At 37.8% G+C, this 22,020-nt stretch overlaps 1 protein-coding gene across 1 annotated transcript in view; it reads left to right on the top strand.

Annotated features, from left to right (window-relative positions):
• The window catches only part of LOC134546210 (uncharacterized), a 96,853-nt gene that overhangs the window by 10,807 nt on the left and 64,026 nt on the right, over nt 1–22,020 (top strand). Inside the window, exon 5 of the mRNA XM_063388826.1 lies at nt 16,078–16,121. Within this exon, the coding sequence (XP_063244896.1) occupies nt 16,078–16,121 (44 nt within the window). The remainder of the gene's footprint in view (nt 1–16,077; nt 16,122–22,020) is intronic.

Below are 22,020 nucleotides of genomic sequence, written 5' to 3'. Positions count from 1 at the left end.
CGTAGGCATGTTGGCTCGGGGGGGAATTCGTTTTCGCTGGGTGCGGTTCTCTTCGAGGTCGTCCCATTTTCTTGTACTTGCAGTAAAAGATTACTGAAGGACTCAATCTACGCGATTATTTTCCGGTAATTTCTCGTCATGCGAGCTACCAGCAGTTTTCGACGGCAGATAGATGTGTGGAACGAGTGAAGGAACTATTTTAAGTGTTTGGATTCGTCGGGGCATTCTGTTTAGAAAAATAAAAATAATAAAAAACATCAAAATTTGCAATCGGCGTTGAACTGTTTATTTTGTCTATAACGAACCGTTATATACAAATAAACAGTTCAACGCCGATTGCAAATTTTGATGTTTTTTATTATTTTTATTTTTCTAAACAGAATGCCCCGACGAATCCAAACACTTAAAATAGTTCGTTTACTCGTTCCACACATCTATCTGCCGTCGAAAACTGCTGGTAGCTCGCATGACGAGAAATTACCGGAAAATAATCGCGTAGATTGAGTCCTTCAGTAATCTTTTACTGCAAGTACAAGAAAATGGGACGACCTCGAAGAGAACCGCACCCAGCGAAAACGAATTCCGCCCCGAGCCAACATGCCTACGAAGGTGGCCGCAATTTCTAATTAATTTATATCCAAAACGAAAAAAAAGAAAATTAGGTTGATTTAAATATAGGCCTGGCTCCGACCACCAACGTGAAATGATCTCTTCGTAAATTACATGATAATTTAGCGAGAAGCCATCGAACGCGACCTACTCGTCCAGCATTCGACAGACGACTGGTGAAGTCTGGCCACTCTCTTCTCCACGCAGGGAGGAGAAGTCACCTGAACTCACCGACCAATCACACGCACGCTTCATTCACTCTACAGATATTAGCCAATCACAGAACAAGTTACAACACATGAAAAAATCTTGTACACACAGAAATCTGGGCTTCCCCTGATCAGTCTCTTTTCAATTTCACCTCGAAATCGGGGACTTCCATTCTCGTTCTCTCTCCCACACCGTGAGAGAGCAGTTATCACACAGTTCCCATGCAGGGGGGGAATTACCGTCTTTATCTCGGTTGGCGGGGAGACACTGTTCCTTTCTCACTTACACTAGCCACTGTCCCTTGTTCTAGAACCATTCCACACGTTAAATGAACATTATCAATAGTAATTATAATACAAATTTCTTTACCAAATTAAAATCATTAAAAATAACCTGAAAAAGTAGGCCTAAACAGGTAAAAATCTAGTACAATGGCTCATTTGTGAATAATTACATAAAAAATAGTAATGATTAAAAATGTCTAATAAAATACAAAATACCTTCTTAAAAACACAGCAAGTGAAAAATATCAACCCTAAAATATATAACAAACAGTAAAATATCATTAGAAAGACTTTTTAAGAAATATTTACATGCATAAAAATAGTTTAAAAGAAAAATTATTTAATTAGGAGGGCAGGGTTCTGCAACATTACATAGCTTTCACTATGCTGTCAATTCTGGTCATACCTCATAGTAATGCAGAAGGCGAAAGAGTTTTCAGTGGGGTAAAGAAAACTAGAACCACCTTCAGGGCATCTATGTCAGATGACATTTTAAATAATATTCTTTTTGCAAAGTATCAGGCAGCCCAACAGAAGTGCTATGAACAAGATTTTAACGTTGATTTTTTAAAGAAGGCAAAATCCGCAGTTCGTTTGTCTTTGCAGAAGGATCAGCATCATAATGACAGCTGTTAAATCTTTGTCGCATAAAAAATTGGTACTTTTTTTAAATTGTACTAATTTCTGTTTTTTGAGGTTGTCAGGTTTGTTGTTGTTGTTATTATTATTATTATTATTTTCAATGATGCTGTATCACATTTCCTGAAAATGTAATTTTTTTCATTTGTTTGTGCAAAAATAAAACTGAAAACTATAAAAGTGTGCACAACATTTGAGGGTGTGCAACATGTGATGCAACCAGTTGCCCAGAAGTTTCTATTAATATAGTTGAACTCCAATTATCCGAATCAATTGGGACCAGACACCATTCGGATAATCAAAAATTCGGATACTTGGATTTTTTCTGAAAAAAGGGGTAATTTTAATCATTATTGTTGTATGTTGTACAATGTTAAAACGGTAGAAAAAACTATTTTTTTAAGAAAAAGAGCTTTTAATTAATTAGATTAAAATAAAATACATTTACGTGTTAAGCATACTATGTACAAACATACATACATATATGTATATGTACCTACTTACAAGTGCTATACATTACATAGTATGTATGTATGTACATACAATATGCATGTACGTACCGTACCGTAAACTTGTCATTGCTTGTTGAACAGCTCACTCAAAGTAAGCTGTTTGTGTCTTCATCCGTTTTCGGGCAGCCAAGTCGCGCATCCGCTTGACAGTTTGAAGTTGCATGTGGTTACACTCGGGCTGACACTCCATCCACTGCAACGCAGTTTCAAGGCCGGCAAATGCTTCACCAGCTGATGGTACCGTGTCCGCTTCAACTTCGACGTTAAGGTCATCTTCTTCCTCGACACTTTCTTCTCTCACACTTTCAACAAGTTCATCATCATTTAGAATTTGAAACCCAGGGTCTGACGAATCACACACCATCCACTCTCCTATATCTTCAGCACTAACGTCTGAACATCCAGGAATTTTCAAAATAAATTTTCTGAATTCCTCAAGGGACATGTCATCCTCATCTTCTCCTGTCTCTTCCCTTCCCTTTTCTTGATCTTCTATACCTTTCAACTTGTTCCACGCACGTCTTAATGTGACTTGCTTAACCAAGCTCCAGGCTTCCGCCACCATGTAAGCGCAATCTTTCAAATTAATTTTTTTGTGGTTTTCACACACACCCTCTTCGTCTTCACCCTCTAACAAAAGTTTCCTTAAAAGTTGCCTTCTGTAATGGCGTTTCATGGTTTCCATAACAGACTGGTCAATTGGTTGCATCAAGCTTGTGACGTTTGGCGGTAGAAAAATTGCTTTAAACTGGCCATTCCTTCTTTCCGACAATTCTGTGGTGGGATGAGTTGGTGCATTATCAACAATCAAAAGCACTTTACTACCTTCTTTTCCAAGAGATTTTTGGTGTTTTTTTTACTTCAGGAATGAAAATTTCATCGTACCACTTGGTAAACAATGTTGCAGTCATCCAAGCCTTGGGTTGGTTTTTATAACAGAGGGGAAGCTTTTTCACATTTTTAAATGCTCTTGGGCTTTTTGACTTCCCTATCAACAGAAGGGTTTTTTTTATGGCTTCCTGTAGAGTTCGCACAGTTAAGCACTGTAACACAGTCTTTACTAACTTTATGTCCTGGAGCACTACACTCCCTTTTAGATGCTGAAGTGGTTTTAGGCAGAGCTTTCCAAACAAGACCTGTTTCATTGGCATTGTACAATAACTCAGGACTTTAGGAGTCTGCTACAACTTTAAATTTTTCAATAAAATCTTATGCAGCTTTGGAGTTTGCTGATAACTTCTCGCCACTTAAATCTAATTCACGGATACCGTGCCTGGACTTGAAATTTCTTAGCCAGCCGTTACTTGCTTTAAAGGATGAACAACCAAGCTTCTCAGCTGTCTTAGCTTTTTCACAAAGAATTGGGCCTGAAATTGGGCTTCCCACAGAACGTTGCTGCAAAAACCACTTAACCACATTTTCTAAATCTTTGTTGGTTGCTGCCTTCATTGATTTTCTTGAAGAACTTCCATCTTCGTTTTCAAGCACTGACACGAAGTTTAAAAGTGTAGGTTTACTCCTTTTAATGTCTGAAATCGTTGATTGTCCAACACAGTACATCTCAGCCAACTATTTACCCGTAACTCCTTTACCTGATTGCTCTATAATTTTTAGTTTATCCGCTAATGATAACACAACATGTTTTCTTTTAGAAGCCATGGTGAACGACGAAACACATTCATAAACAAAACAACGGACCGGCGCGAAAGAGTACCATCACAGTAGCAGGTAAATGACATACTGACTGACTCATAAAAATGAACAGTGAAAGATGGGCCAGGTCGCCCACCTGGCGACGTACGATAGCCAATAATAGAACTATGAGACGGTGACTCATCATCCCAATAAAGTTCCCACTTTCCTACGTTTCCATCTTATCTGGAATCCTGAAAGCGATTCGGATAGACGGAGTTCGGATAATTGGAGTTCTACTGTAGTCCAATCAATAAATGCATTGTAGAGTACATGGAGTATGTGAGAATTTTTGACTGCAGGACATTGTTAGGAGTAGTTAGTAGGTAAACGTACTAAAAGTCTCTGCCCTTGGGTGGTGAGCTATGAGTGGGATGGGGGTGTAAATGTCCTGTGGCCCCCCCCCCTTTTTTTTTTCACTTATATCTTGTAAACGGTGCACTGTAAAAAAAATGTTGCAAATAAAAATATAAGCTAATTAAATTTCCTATTAATTTTTTTTATACTGTTCGTCTAATTCCCTGTGTATTTTGGGGTATACGTTATTGAAAATATATAATTTTCAAGAAAAGTCATTTTTACATCTCACTTTTTGTCAAACATTTCCTTTTAGTGTCTCCCATGATAGTTTCTCAGAAAACAAAGTTGTACAGCATACATTTTCTTCAATTTGATATACACTTTTGCCACACTTGCATTTTAACTGCTGTCACTTACTATCAAGGTGAATAACACTTTAACAATGACAATAAGGAAATGACAATTGAAACAGCATTTTTTTATAATTATAGCTTTTAATATATTATTACAAATCAATTAATGAAAGTATTTACATGGACTGATAATAATTCATAAATGCAATCAAGTTTGCCGGTCCTCATGCCTAAGAAAGAACAGCAAAGGCTAGCCGGCCGGTTTCTTCCAAAAGACTGTGGTGGGGTTCTCTCTCACTTACTTTCTTTATCTTCAGTTCACTTGAAACGTTCGTCGAGCGTTGTAGAAACAATTGACATGTTAGTATTGTGCATCTGTTTTTCGTGAATGTTTTTAATTATTGTGAACGTTGATGTTGTAGTGGGAAAAATGGCTACTCAATGTTGTGTGTGACAAAATAATTGATGGACCAGGTGATGGTGTTTCCATTGTGACAAAAAAAATTATCACTTGTCAAAACAAATAGAGAAATTGGAGATGGCAATAGCTTCTCTTTAAGAGAGTTTAGACACTCTTTTGATTCGTACTGAATGTTGGAAAAAAATACACCAGACCACAATCCATCAAGGCTCATTTGAAGAGACAGGCACCTTCAACGTTCTCTGAACCACCTGAGCCTTGAACTTTTAAATCTAAACATTTCAAATTTGATTTTGAAACAGAATGTTTCTTTTTTGCTGAAAGTGTTAAGGGTGAGCAAAAGAAACCAAAGGAGGGACATAGGAAAATATTTTCAGTTAACCAACATCACGAAAGGACTCGACAAAACTGGCATACAAGTTATAAGTATGGGTGCTGTTTGAGCTGGACATGACCCCTTCTGCTTTACAGGAAATATACCTCAAAGAACTTGATTGATTTTTTTCCAACTCTGGGTTTCAGCTCATCATACTACAAAGCACAAAAAAATAGAATTATCTGTGATTGCCCATGCTCAGCTAACCTACAAGCAGCTGCATTCAATCAACTTGTTTTTGATAACGTGGATTTCTATGTTTGAATCATAGACGGGTTTAATACTTCCACGCTATGGTTGGGATCAAATGTGTCACTCCATCCAAACATGTTGAAAGAGGTTCAGAAGTACCAAGAATGAGCACAATGTCTGCATCTGCTGAAACTGGAAATCTCCTAATTATTCTGCTAGAAACATAAACCGCAATGAAAGTAGGTCTACAAAATGTGATTGTGGCACCCATTGATGTACCAAATGAGCCACCACATCCTGTACCACATGACATCCTGTGGTTTGTTGCAAAACAGCAAGGTATTGCAGTCCCCGAATGGAATGGGTACATGCATTGTATTGTGACACTCTTTTGAGTGCCACGTTTTGTTTGCTTAGGTTTTGTGTATGATCGAGGCGCGGGTGCTGTCGTGCACACTATCTGTGTGCGAGCGCGCGCAGCGGTCTGGTTAGTTGCTGGTTTTGTCGTGCGGCGCTGCGATCTGGTGTGTGTGTTTGATGCCCGAGTACTAGTGTTAGTGTAGTTGGTACGCGTGGGAATTAAGCGCTGGGAAGAAGGAATTGGTAGTGGTGGCCGTGCGTTAGGCTGTTGGTATGAGAGCTGGTCGAGTGAGTTGATGTGAGTCGCCTCGAGGAGTAATGTCGTACCTACTGGAGAGAATAGTTGGATCAGGAGTTAAAACGGGTTAACTGTAAGAAGCCTACGCAACAAATGACTAGCCGTTTTAAAACGAAAATTCAGCTGCGCGCCCGAGACAATGGTACAACGGAAGAGAGGTTCACCTTTCATTGATTAGCTAACGAGAGTTATTAATTCAATCAGCATTAGTTTCACGAGGGGTTGTGATTATGAGTAGCAAGTGGAGAAAAAAAGGAAGCCGAACTGCGTCGGAGTATTGGACTGATCACGAGAATAAAACGTTTTGCTCCTATAAATCTACACGTCGGAGTACGAGAAGTTGAAATAATATTATATGCCGAGGACAAGAGGGAAGTCTACTGCAGAGAGAGTTTTTCATGGGGAATGAAGATATGAAGAGGTCTGCTACGAGGATACCGTTTTCTACCGGCTTGGATATTTAAGTAGAAGGCGGAGTCTACGAATAGAAGTTTTAGTGAAATCAGTGCAGTTGTGATGACGTCAGCGCGGCTACTTCAAGGCACGTCAGCGGCTCGAGAGAATGGGGCCGCTTCTCCAAGACTTCTGTAAATTGCTGGGGGCAATTTGATTTTTCTTCTTAGTTCAGTCTTCCTTCAAACTGTAGGTGTTGGCATTTTATTTCTGTGGATCTATCGAAGAGTTATTGCTCTCTTAATTGGGAGTCTAGGTATGTGTAGGCTTTCCTCAGAATTAATTTTTTTGTCTCGTGGAGTTGTGCTCTGAATTACTGTTACGTTGAGTCACTGTTCTCGTATTTTTTGCTGCCGACTCAGAATTCGTTTTTTAATGGGGTTAAGTGGTGTGGTGTAACCGGTGCACCGGACGGGGGCAGGTGGTTCAAGAATTTGTGAAGCAGGAGGTTTTGTATTGGAGGGGAACGGCCTGTATGCCCTCTTTGCTCGAGACCTTGACCTCCATTGATTATTCTATTTTATTATGTGTCTTTATATGATCTTAAGACTGTTGGAGTCTGTAAATGAATTAATGCCTTTTTCTGATGTGGAATATTTGCTGTTTATATTTTTCTTGTTTAACTGAATATTATAAACTCAGCCTGGGTTTTATTATTATAATCCACCCTTCTGCTTGGTCCCTGTTAGTGTTTGCTGGGCCGGCCAGGCAAAAGAGGGGGTTACAGTATTGCAAAGGGACAACCAAGTGAAAAGATTGACGTCCGGGCCTGTGGCCCCTTTGAGTCCGATATGCCACCGCCCAAACACCACCACCCTCTATTCAAACCTCCCGCTAACGAGTGTGTGCGTGTGTGTGTGTGTTTGAGTTGGTCGCCCAGCAATAGGGTGCTTAGCTGCAGTGCGCCGCACCCCTATATGTATTCTAATTAAAATATGTATTATATGTTATGTGGTCAACTGTAAATAATTATTGTTCTTGCGGGGTTTTGCCACCTATTCTCTCCGCAGTAGATCTCAGGAACACTGCTGCTGTATCGATTACCCAGACTGCTAATCCAGCTAGCACGTCACTGCATTGTATTACTGGCAGGAGAGTAATTATTAAAAATAAATTAGGTAGTGTTGTGTGACTAGTGGAAATTTGCATTACCTATGACCCGGTCTGTTTTATACGTAACTGACATTTACTGTGAATGAAATAGCAATAGCTGGAAAACATACGATATTAATGGGTTCTTTGATATTGACGTGAAGTTACTGTTAACATGTAATTCAGCGAGAGGAACAACCAAAATAATTTACTTTGTATGTTATCATTTTGTTCAGACCTAGGTGTCAGTAAGTAGATGTAAATGACGTCACAGGAACACATCGACTACCATGCTGGGTCTAGCTATAATCTGTCGGAGACTTGAGGCTCTCTTCCTAGGACCTCCAGGTGGTCTGCTGCGACGCTGGAACACTGGACGCTGGAAGCTGTAATTGGCGAACTACAGAAGATCTGATGTAGCCGGGGGTCTGGCTGAAGAATCGACTTCCCTCTCGTCCTAAAAAGTCTGTTTTAATTGGGATCGGTCTCACCAAACGTCGTGGCCGATCGTAGCTGGCGCTGACATCAGTTGTCCGGAACCACTACAGGGACGAACGGGACCGACGCGGAAGTAGGCACTAGATGTCACCGATACTCCCTATCTGAGACTTATTCAGTCCAGAACTATTCTCACAAATAATAGTGTGGAGAATTCTAGATAGCACACGACCGCGGATTACGCGAATCTTCAATTCCTCGGGCGGCAACCAAGGCTTTGGTTCGCCCCAGTCCGAGAAACGTCTTCCCGCTGCAAGATGGCGATGGCGTCTCCCCTTTCTTCTTCCTTCTAACTATTTATTTTCCGTCCCTAGCAACCAAGGAGCTATAAGACCATCAGCAAACCAAATTAACTGCATAGTGAAATAAAACTTGGATTTTAGCGTGTAAGAGTGCTGAACTAAGGCAAATGAATAAAGTTTCCAAAAAATAATGCTTAGAAGACCCTGAAGTTAAAAGGTGTGTTGTCTCTGGCAATTAGATGTGCAGACCTGCCAACTCTCACGATTTTGGAGTGAGGCTCGCGATTTTAAGGTCCATATCACGCCCTCACGCCAAAATAGTGTTTCCTCACGATTTTTTGGGGCCCCAAGATTTTGTTTGTAAAAGTTACAAAACAAGTTTTACGAAAGCTTACAGTAACAAGTTGCCATCAATACTCAAGTCACGTAAAGGAAGCAATTTTGCGTTTTGTAGCGTGTGCCATGCTGATTTTTCTATCTCGCATAATGGAAGAGGAGACATTGTGAAACATGTCACTACAAAAAAACACAACTAACACGTGAAGTGTATTGCTTCCAATAAAAAAAATTAATTTAGCTGTGAACAGTGATAATAATGTTACACGAGCAGAATGTTATTTTACATCTTTTTTAGTTGCGGCCCTGCATGATCACTACACGACAGTGCTAAATTATGTTCAACTAAATTAAATCTGCAACCTATAATTTGTTGAAATAATTTTTGAAGCAGAGACCATGTAACATATGTACAAGTATGTCACTTAATTTTAAAGATTCTCATTTGTTTTTTTTATATCTAACCTGTATTTATGGGCCTGAAAATTTTTATAGAGGACCTCATGATTTTTTTAATTTGAATGTTGACAGGTCTGGATGTGTTATATAGGTTAACTTTGATTGTCCTCTTTACAATAAAATAATTAAATACATAAGATCGGCTTATGAAATATACAATTAATGTTACAATAATAATCAAAATAATAATAATATAACTGTAAACAATTGTACTGGTTACAGTATTTAAAGTAATATTGTAAACCTTATCTTTTCACCCCTAAACAGTGTCACGACAGGTCAACCGAGTGAGTGTTCTTTGTTTCTTAAATATAATCATTTTTAGTAAAGTAAGTGCAAGCACGGCCAATGACGCTCCCTAGCGGGCGACGGCGGAACTAGTATAGAACTTCATTTAAACTATTTTTCAATGCACAAGTAATTATTACAAACATTCTGGTCGTGGGTACATGTATATTAATTTTATAAAAGGTTCATGTTATTCTCTATAATAACCCAGGGCACGCAGTCTTGAAAGTGTTAACGGTAATTGTGTTCGGCGCGAAGGACGCCATGTTTCCTGTAGCGAGCCTTGTCTCACCCTAGTCTCCTTCTTCAGCCGGCCGAGTGTGGACGTCTATGCAGACACCCCGAGGACAGTACCATTGCATCACTGATAGGTAGCTCTGTAAACCTAATTACTTCAAACCACTTTCTTTTTCATCCTTGGGTCCTCTCTCGGTCAGTGAAGGCTGTTTCGTAATTAATTTTTATACTCTCAGGAGTTTTTACCATCCTCTTTATACGTAAAGGCTTGGGGCGGCCACGTGTGGGTCCGCCTCCTCAACTTATACTGATTCCTGCCTCGGGCGTTTTAACCGTGTAAAGGGAACAGTGTAGAAGGACGTGTAGGTATTAATAAAACCAACTTAAACGAGTCACGTGTGTTTTGTGTTTGGAGGCCACGTGGGTCCTTACCCCAGTCAGCGGCATGTGGGACGCCCTAAGAGCCCACTGCGGTTAGGTAGAAGCGTGCCCGACGCTGAGAGCGGGCTGAGTATAAGAACAGGTGTTGATACCGGGGTCAGGAGGGCTAATATCTTGCCGCACATGGGTCACGTAACGCCCTGAGTAAGAGTTTCTAGTCGTGTCCACGTGCCCACTCACATGGTGGCGCCCACAGTTTACACAACTAGTTCAAAACGTAGCACTGGTAGGCCCTCAAGATTATCCTTCCTTTTATAAATTCCCCCCTCCCCCCCCCCCCCCTCCTTCTCAAATTCAAAATATGACATAGTTTATACTGCGCTGCACTATACATGTAAGGGGTCGTCCATTAAACACGTGATGATTTTTTAGCAAATTTTTAACCCCCCCTCCCCCCTAGTGATTTGTGGTGAAGTTTTAGACTACCCCTCCCCCTCAATAAATGACGTGTATTTTTATGGTACAAAATATTTTTAAAAAATTCAGAATATTATCTTTAAATATAGGTATAATCTAATTAAATTCTGTAAAATTAAGCACAGTGATAAAAATGTCCAGACACACATTAAGTTGCAGGTTTATTCTTACTGGCATAAAAATAATAAAGGAAAGGCTTATATGTGATTTACGCATGTATTCGGCGCCACAATCACAGTCTTACTGGTGACTGGCAAGCCGAGCCGGGTGGTTCATGTTGCGGCGGGCGGGGATATTGTTGCCTGGCTACGGCTAGTCAAGGTCACGGGTCACTTTTCGGTTTAGTAGAAATCGGGCGAAAAAATAAATACACGTGATATCTCTCTACATCCCCCCCCCTCCCCCCTTGTGATATTTCGTGATTTTTCCCGACCCCTTTCGAGCCTCACGTGATTAATGGACGATCCCTAAGTTGTGTGACAATATCAATCAAAAACGTGTATTTTTGATTAACCCCTATATTGGAAAGCCAGGGATGTTGTTGCAGCTGTCATGAATACATCACACTCTAAGCTCTCAAGTTGTGTTGTATGTCTGGGCGGATTACATATGCTATTTTCATTTTTGGGGTGTGCATCTCATGATGGGAGCTGGTTTGAAAGAAGTTTTGTCCACTGTTTATTCTCCATTATTAGTGGACAAAATGCTGAATGGGCATATCTTTGCCAGAAGATTGCAGGGTCATTTTCTTGTTGAAAATACCTTGTCAAACGTTATATTAGATGAAGTCGAACTCTCGGAGGAAGAGCAGACATGCATCAGCACCCTTGTCAGATTTTTCTATCCGAGCCCCTCTCATTGAATTCTTTGAACCAAAACAAATTACTCAAATCAGTGGCTATCAAATTTGGAGAAGCAATGGACAAAAGTAGCAACACTGGACCCACTGCAATGCTATGAATCCAATAATTTAAAATGGTGAATTTGATATACGAGTACATCTATGCAGAGAGGTCGGGTGATTTACTTGCTCACTTGAACTGCTGTAAGCGAATGATTCACTATTTTCACGCTTCTGGACACTTCCCGTAGGCCAAGTCTTGCATCTTATATGTAAAGTCTCTCTACTCTATTGACACCAGAGAAGTACAAGAAGTTTGTAAACAATGGTTACTTCACTACGCGAAGAAATGACTGGTTCTGGTCCGGCATGTGGTCAGACATGACCATCGAGATAACCTTGATGTGGTAATTCTCAAGCCGAGGTGGCATGCCCTTGGTAGAGGTATGACAGATAGTTCTCTCAGTAAATCGGTAATTGGGATGACTGCAACTCAAGACATGTGCTTTACTTGAAGAATATTGTGGTGTTTTGTTTTCATCAAGTGAGCAGCACAAGGATTTTGGAGAGAAGGGGAGACACAAGTGACATTAGCAAGCTTATACAATGGTTTTATAATTGCTGTCCATTTCTGAGGACTGAGAAAATCATGTAACTTGTCATAAAGAGGCAACTGTATCAACCATTTGTGATGGTTATATTATATTTGTGAAGACTCCTTATAATGGGAGAGGTTGTACAGTGATTTTTAATGAGTTAACGGACAGATCAGAGAGGACAAAAGCAGCTGAACAGTCAACAATATCAACTCAGGAGATGTGTGGACATCAATGTCAGTTAGAAAAGTGAAATTAGTCGAGAGGATTTCCCTTCCAACTTTCATAATAAGAGTCAGCTGATATACCTGCTGATGATGCAGCTGCAGAAAAATTGGATAAATACGCTTCAAGATTTAGGTGATGCTGACGATATTGTGTAGACAGCTATAGGGGGAAAGTTAAATCTGAACCGTCTCTGTTATCGCTGTGCGCATGGGCTGCCTTCCCCTTGACCGCCCCTTAGCGCAACGACAGTGTCTGGAGGGGAAGGCGTGGCGACCCCTCCAAATCAAGGCAATGGAGTTTCAGCCCGTCTTACACGAACGCGACACAAGGGTTATAACGCATGAACTGCATGATGTAATCACAACTGGAAAATACACTTCATCTTTAACCCATGTCCAAATCATTCAAACACATACATATTTACAAAAATAAATCAAGTTAACAGAACATCAGCATGCTAACGGTCACACTATTTGTTTGCAGTCATAAAAAACCTCTCTGTGAAAAAACTATATTATCTTAAACAAAAATATTGTATGTGTTAAAATTACTCTTTCTTTGAAAGCTTGGTTATCAAATTATCATTTGGTTAAGGGTTCTGTAAAAATAGCATTTTCTTAAAGGTAAAATACAGAACATCTGCGTTTTGTCACTACTTTTTCCGTCACTAATGTTCGACGCAAAAACGCGTGTTAATTATAGATACAAAATTTTAAGATGCCAACGTAATATTTTAATAGTTAGATAGTTATTATGTTATTTACCTAATCGGAGTCTGATGTGAAGCTGGCATTATCCGTTTCACTAGAGGAATCTTCGTCTCTAGATTCTTCAAGATTAACAATAATCTTATCTATTTCAGTATCTAATAACCTATCACTGTTCCAGTATTCATTCTCGATTTTTTTTCCACATGCCGGCAGCATTCTTTCCATTGCTCTTTAGAGTAGCTACTAAACAGCTGTTCACATAATGTCTTCTTGTCTTCGAGTGAGGATAATATTTCTTCGCACACTTGTCATTTAATATATCCCCACACTAAGTCAATCGGATTGAGGTCAGGATGATAGGGTGGAAGCCTGATTTCTTCGTGGGAATTCATTATAATGATTTCGTCAATTTTGAAAGTTTTGGAAGTGGGCACTTGTTTCACAAGTAATAGTAGGTTGGCTTTAGTTAGGTCAGAGGAGAAAGCTACGTTGTTTATTTTTAGCCACTCTTGAATCACTTGTTTGGTGTTAGCGGAAGTTGTTTTCTTATTTGTCAGTACATTGTGATAACTTGCATTGTCGAGAACGTTGACTGAGTTTTCAGGCAAATTTGGAAGCAGTTTATGTGTAACCCATTTCGTAAAATTTTTCTAAACTCATGTCATTATGATAATCTCCGGTTGTTTGTTTTGACCGGAATATCAACAATGCATTCCGTACAAATCCCTCCTCTCCTCCTGCTTTCACAATTATTAAACGCTGGCCTTTTCCGATTGGCTCTGTAACACCCAGCTCATTTTCCGATTGCCAACAAGAACTAACGCTGTGGGTAGCATGGATGTACGTTTCATCTACATAAATGATTGAACGACCATCGATTCGAAACTTGCGCATTTCTTGTAGGAAATGCCCCCTCCATGCTGCTATATCAGGCTTCTCAATCAAAATCCTTCTCCTTGACTGACACTTCGTCCAACGGAATCCCAGTCTCTTTAACAGTTTTCTCAAAAATTCTTTACTGCAGTTCAAAACACCATCATCTCCCAAAGCCGTCTTTAATTTATTTAAAGTTGGGACTGTTTTCCTGACAGTGTAAAATTCATGCACTTTTCTCCTCACAGCACCACAAGTAAATACGTCGACTTGCCAGTAGGTGTTGAAAAGTTCGGACCAATTTTACTTTTTACTTTCCCCTCAGCCAAAATCATTTTTACCCTTGATTCAGACACACCCGTCGCAGCACTTGTCGCTTCAGTAACATTGTATTTTAAACTGTCAGCAACTTCTTTTCTTTCAGATGCATCGCAATGTTTTATACAATTTCACTTACCTGTCCTCGCAAGGGTCGTCCTGGAATAAGGTTCGACTTAATTCCCGAGGTTGATGGGATAGGCTCGCTTGTTGTACCGTGTAACCCAGGTCCCGGCATGATGCACTGACGCAATCCTCACGCAGCCGAGTGAAGCGTGTAACTGATCCCCTCCACTTCCCCTGGCAGCTATCACGTGACGGTAGTGTATGTCATGCTACGAATTGGGGTCTGCACAAGTTCACAAATATCTTGCCGGGCTATATCAACAAATTGCAAAATTCCTCAGTTGCTGTTATTGGAGAGGACATTGACTTGGCTGTTCTCTTGGTAGCCAAAACCCCAACTGATCGCGACATTCTTATGGTAAAATCTGAGAGAGGTTATAACAATTATACTTAATTTAACACCTAAGTGAAAACTTTTTGCCAAGTAACATTAACAAACAATTGATTACATCATTTCTAACTGATAATCTGCTTACTTTGAAGTAGAAAAAACAAAATTTTATTTCACTAATTTTGTGTAAAAGATTGTGTTTTTAAAGCTTTTTATTTTAAGGTATATTTTGAAGAAAATACTCCCTTGCAGCAGTTTCTATGTTGTAATTTCCAGGAAATATGTATTTAGTTTTTCATTTACACATACACACACATACCATAAGTTAACGTCAGTTACTTCCAGACAGATAATTAAATTTTGAAATGGAAAATTTTGGGTGAGTTCGTTAATAATGGAGGAAGAGGGTAGAAATGTGTTGGACTAGTACTAATGACTTTTATTTGAAAGTTTTTTTATATATAACAAAGAGGGCTAAAGGACAAAAAATTTCTTCCTCACTTAGTAGTTACAGTATTAAATCAATCTAAAGTTATTGTAAACCTCCTAATTATTATACAAAATTTTGTCTGAAACAGTTATTGATACAACCGAGGGGTTACCAAAAGATACACAACTCTCTTAGTAAGCACAGTATCAAAGCCATTAAATGATATTGTAAACTTATTAGAATTATCTAAAACATTTACTTGAAATTTATTGTTTTTGATGTGACCAAAATTTACTGCGATAGGTGACCAAAATGGTTCGAATGGGCTGAGACCCTTTATTTCCAACATACACATAAATACAAATGAAATTTTTTTTATACCTGACTCTATAGGCTGAGCAGAATGGAATGTTTTTGAGATTGGTTTATATTTTCCCTGGTAACTGTTTTCCTGATAAAATGATTCAAATTTATTAAATTGTATCACATTTCAGACATGATAGCTACTTGCAATAACGATAAATGCTTTAACTTATCCCAATCATAGTATGATAATGGAAATTAAGTTAAAATAACAATGAAGAGATTTTACTGTCAAACTGTGCACATAGTCAACATAAAACATTTAATTGTCCATTCCAAATGTGTAATGAACACTGTCACTAACATTATTTACCTTATTAAATTGAACCTGAACAATTTAAATACGTACTTACACACCAAAAAAATATATATATTTTTAATTGAGTTTGAAATCACCAGAAAAATTGCACACCAGGGTTGGTCTTAAATTTAAATATGCAAAAATGCTTTGCCCAAAAAAATACAAGTTACATTCGTAAGACAAAAGGCACTTGTAACTGAGAGGTTCCACTGTACTGTGCTCTTAAATTATTCAAAGTGTATATTTTTCAGGGTGCTTCAAGACTCAAAGCTACACAAGCCGAATGTAGCTCAAGGTGAGCAAATATAAATTATTTATATTTAGTGTTATTAAAGGATATTTATGGGGGAGGGGGGGTACTTTTTTTTTACCTGAATGTGTAATCTTTGTTTTTCATACTCATCATTTTATGAACTCTTGCTTCAAGAAATTCTAAATATGTATGTATCATGGTTGCTACAGGAAAAGAAAACCGGGAAATGTCAGGGAAATTTAAATGGTCAGGGAATTCAGGGAAACGTCAGGGAAAATTCTACGAATTATGGAAATTTTAAAGTTGCGTATAATTCAAACAAAGCTTTGTTTTGATGCGCTCGTACCGCTACCGAACGACTCCGCTAAAAGGCTGCTGCTTAAGGCACACGGCAACTGCAACTTTTTTTTACTTGGTCTACGATTGTCCGTTGCAATAGGCTGTTACAACCACCCACCATAACTTCTGGCCAATCCAAGCACTCGTTTGTTCACTAGCGAATTCAGGCCTTCATTTGTTCGTGTTTTGCTCCTTTTTAATTTGCCCTTTAGACTTTGTATTATATTCCGTTCCATGCAATGAACTACTGAACGGGCATGGCGTCGTTTATCTTTTGAAGGCTATTTTCACGTGGAATAAGGTGAGTACAAAGCTTATTACGTGAATTCAAAGGCGTTGTTTCAGGTGAAGTTGGTTTTTGATGCGATCATAAGAAAATAAAGTGCATTTTGATAAAGAGGCAATACCAATTCTCATTTTGAAAACTACCCAGCTGATACGAAAACAGGTGGCTTTTGTGTGCGGTTATGTTTTTGCATTTTTTCTACCTATTTTTTTAAATTACTTTTTTTTTTCAACCGTTATAACTTGTGAGTTTTGTTGTGACACATTATGTATAAAAAAATATGCATAACTGAACATGTTTTTCCCCAGAATCGTTAGTTAACATTGTAAGTAGGCTATTGCATGTTGTAATTCTGCTATTGTAATTCTCTAAGTAGGCCCGTTATATTGCTAGGTGTGAATTTGTATTAGTTTTTGTATTTGTGTAGTTATATTTTTTTAAGAATTAATATACAATAATGTTTTAACCTAACCTGAAAATATTAATATGTACTTTTTTTTTTAGCTTAAAGATGTCAAAGAAAACTACTTTTAAGGAGAATTGGCTCAAGGAGCCACAGTTACAGCATATCAAACCCTCTGCTAAAAATATAAATCTGCGTACTGCACTTTGTGCTACAAAAGTATTCAACTCAGCAATATGGGTCAAAGAGCTGTCACCAGCCATGTCTAAGGATAAAAACACATTCGCAATTCTGACGTCTAAATAACACAAAAAAAAAACCTTATTTTACCTCATGTTGAAATTTTTATACTACATTTAATCATATGCACGTTAATATTTATGGTATGTACTTCAAAAGAAAGTCAGGGAATTTTTCTCTTAAATTTCTGGAAAACAGGGAAATGTCAGGGAATTCTAAGATTTTATTTCTGTAGCAACCATGTGTATGTATTTTATATGGTTAATTTCAAGTACAGCAAGTGGTTGGTGTTAGACTTTCACCAATGGCCGTGGTACAGCAAGTGGTTCATTTTTATCGCTATCAATAGACTGCACAGCTTTCTGAAAACTGTTGTAACCTTTTGAAAAAGCCTTAATTGCATCAGCCCTTGCGCACCACCTTGTATCAGATGCTCTTTTCAAATGCAATGTCTAGTCTTGCTTACGTTCACAACCTTGCCCACCTTCTTCGAGGTATTTAAGCATAATCCCCCAACGATGAGTTGATGCCGAAAAGAAGTTGTACAGTGCCTATGCAAATCTGAAAAAGGATATTGCTCCAACGCAGCTTTCCCCAATATTTATTCCAACAAAATTAAGTGTAGTGGTCTGCACACGGAACATAGTGTGCAAGCTTATTTATTCTCTTAATGTGCGCCTGAAGGCCTTTGTAACAACCAGAAATATTTGACACATTGTCATATGACTGACCTCTCAAATGTTTTTTATCAGTATTGCATTAATTAAAAAGTTTATAACAGTGGTGGCCAGTTCCCCCTTGTGACTTTCTATGGAAATGGATATAAGAAAATGTTCTCTCTCTTCACCGTTTTTTACGTTGTAACATATCTTAGCACTACAGTCAGCTGATCGGTATGAAATATTTATGGTGTAGAATCGACACTTATTGAAAAATACTTGCCTTGAAGAATTTCTTTTACAATAATGTGCTAAACTTTGTCTTTCAGTATTTCAATAATTTTCTCACAAATCATTGAAGACAAATAGGTTGGTTTTCCTTAATTACCATATATGTCTTAATGAGAACTGTAAAAAGGGTCATATTCTGCAATTAACTCTATATTCCCAAGTAGTTTCCATTATGTTAAGAACCTAGATGTTTGTTATCACCACTGGATGCTAATCCACGTGATGACAAATTTTATCACTGACATCACTCTTTGTAAAACTTTGATCCAATATTCCCTTTCTTTTTTAATTCAATTTTCAAAGAGTTTTAAATTCAGTAGTGTATACGTTGTCTACTAATCAGTGTCTGTACACATACTCGCTGCATTGCACTATTCTCATGATGTTTAATTTGGTGTAATGCATTTTTGCAATCTGAGAATTCAGTTTTAAATTGAGGTCTGATTTGAGCTTCACAAAAAAGAAGACACGGAAATCAGTATGTATTTTCAGTAGAGTAGATAACATGAGCCTCTCTCTTTTGATTTTACCGCCACTTACATGTGGCGGGAAAAACATAGATCCAGAAAAACTTATTTTAATGAAAAACTTATTTTAATATCGTCAAATTGTTGACATTCGTGAGGGTCTCTAGTACACCAAAAAACTTGTACGTCATCGGTTAGGTTTTGCCATAAACGAACATCATTCTGGTATTCAATTCCTAGGTGGATTGCGCTCAGATGACCTCACTTTTCTCTGGACGATCTGCACACACTAACACGACTGTCTCTTGATGGTCCTGGCCAAGGTCAATCTGCTGTAAAGAGTCAGTAGGAATCTCTACCATCACTACTGCCATTGTTGCGCTGGTAGACATACTCGGAGTTGGAGAGGCACCATGAGGTTAATTTTCCGTCGATTCATGAGTAAACCCGAGTTGAAGAAGTTTTGTTGTCTTTGTTTTTTTGTTTTTTTTTTCTCTCTCTGTGTTTCTCTCTCTCTCTCTCATTTTTCTGATCCACTTTGGTGTTTTTTTTCTTTCTGGGCACTGCCAACGGTTTGCTCCTGAAATATTGTGGTGATAAAAGTTGTTTAAATATGACGTACTTACAAAGTAGGATAGCATGTTCTAAATCAGGTAACAAAACTCAAACCAATCAATCAAAAACACCAGTATATAAACTACAAAATAATAAAGGAATAAATTTTAATAGTTTACTAAAATTTACACCCATAAAACAAATTTTTCTCAAGCAACGAGATCATATATCAAACACAGCGAGTAACCCTATTCGCCCAAGGTTAATGGTGAATAGGGTCACTAAAAAGGGTGTATCTTGTCAGCAACAAACACTAGAAAAAAATTTAAATATATAAATTTACACAAACAAAAATAGAGTTTTGACATGTTATTCTCAATTTTACATAAAAATCAGATGCTCCACTTAGTATTTTAAAAAATTAAGCCAATTTCTTTAGTGTTAACAATATTTACGTACAGTTTGAGAATACATTTTTATATTCCTTATGATATCACTTTCCTTTAAAAATATCACGTAGGACTATAATTTTCCGCTGCATTGGTACAAGCCAAAACGATGATGTTCTCTCCTCTTTAACACATGTTTGGCTGACAACTGTAGAATCCTTCTGGGCAAGAATTTTGCTGGATGGTTTATTATTGAGAGATAAACCAGACTCATCGCAATTACAATTTGCTGTTGGACTTGTCATTAATTGTACCTTTTTATGCTTCTTTTCCAGTAGGTCAAAATATTTGTTTACTTGGTTTACAGTGACAGAAAAAGAGTTTCTGGTTTATGCAGGGTGCCTTCATAGAAATCCAGTCATAATGTCTGTTCCTGACATTTTACATTTTTTTTTTTTTTTAATTTTGTGGTAAGTTACCCCATTTTATCGCATAATCGTCGCACCCATATTTTTGGGCGTCATAATTTGGATAAAAAAAACCTCTCGCATAAACGTTGCATTATATTTTTGGTCCCGCTATTAGATTCGGAGCGTTTTGTATGGGTATTTTTTCTGTATAAAACAATGTATTTTATAATAGAAATCTAATATTTATTTGGACATTACCTCTTATTTAATTAACATAAATATGTAGTTGTCTGATGTGTAAATTTTCTTTTAAAGACTTTTTATACGTTATAACAGTCATCTGTTCATCTGCGTCGCCGCAGTGTACTTCTTACAAAAATGTAGCCAGCGCTCATTGCAATCATTAATGTTTGGTTATGTTGCTTTCCGTATAGAGCGCGCACACGTAGCTGAATATCGATATCTCGCCGAGTGCTTAGAATGTGCGCTCTCTTTCGTGTAGTGTGTACTTACTACGGCGATAGTTACGCGTTCTTTCGGCTTGCATTTGGATCACAGATTTTGTTTTTCTATTTAAAGTTGAAAGGTTTTTTGTTGCATGACATTAATTTAAATTGTTTGGTGTGCTCTTTTATACTTCATGTTTTAAATAAACGTACTTTCCATGAATTGGTTTTGTTTTTATTTTTATCTATCAAAAAAAAAAAAAAACCACCTAATCGTCACACCGCTACTTTTCAAACTTGATTTTAGAGTAAAATGTGCAACGATTATGCAAGAAAACACGATATTTTCTTGAATTGCTTAAGCAAACTAAAATGCAAATTGTCTTACCTCTTGATTTGTCACGCTGAAACCAGTTTTAGAGAGTGGAATCATTCTGTTTTTAATGTTAATTCCTGTTCATCTGTAAAAGTTGTTTTACGTCCCTCCATTTTTCTTCACCTCCCCAATTGCACATTTGCGCCACGAGCATAACATCTCTGAATACACGAAAATGGCACGTCATATGTCTTGGCTGCTGTGCATTTACTAAGGTATATGTTAACTACAGCATCCATTGCTTCTCCCATATTCTCCTCTCTCTACCTTTATGTAGTTTTTCCATTTGTACTTGCCCATCTGTCCAAGAAAAAATATCCCAGTAATGAAGTTGCTCAATAAACAACATTTAAACAGATGACCTTATTTGTCCTATGAAATCTGACCCGATTCACCAGATTGGCGCAAAAAGTTCTAAAAATTAAGTTATATGGACTGACTGAGGTGGAAAACTTAATGAAAATGGATAATAAATCATTACTTTGTGTATATGTTGCATTCATGACCTGCTATGCTTGAATACTGATATTTATCTGTGAAATAAAACCAACGAAAATAAGAACTCTATTAAAAACAGACACTTGTGAGTTCTTATCTACATGAAACAGCAAACATACCGGTAACATTGAAAACACGTTTAAAAAAGCTTTTTAGTTACGCTCTTCAGCACTATATAGCAGCAGCGGCCTATCTCCTTTTCATTTACCAGTCCTGATATGGAGAACTAGAATGGCCCGATTCTCTGAACCAATTCAAACCATTTTATCTTATATGTAAAGTAATAAACATTGTATTTTCACAAAATAAATAAATAATTATAAATTAAATTATTTGAATAAAAACTTACCTAGATGTCACTTCAGTTTTCTACATTTATTTGAATGTCTTTACTGCATAGTTTTGTCAATTTTCTCAAAGCACTTTTATGCGCAATCTATCTATTACAGTGTCACACTCTTTTTCTAAATTCAAAACACTAAATTTTTCAAACACAATTCACGGTCACAACGCATTGACTGAACAAAATGAAATACATAGTCTATGATTCAACGTATTCGAGCAAATCGCGGAATCCTCCAT

Source organism: Bacillus rossius, chromosome 1 (assembly GCF_032445375.1).
Source record: "Bacillus rossius redtenbacheri isolate Brsri chromosome 1, Brsri_v3, whole genome shotgun sequence".
NCBI lineage: Eukaryota > Metazoa > Arthropoda > Insecta > Phasmatodea > Bacillidae > Bacillus > Bacillus rossius.
Note: the sequence above shows the minus strand (reverse complement) of the source record. Positions and strands in the feature narration are given on the sequence as shown.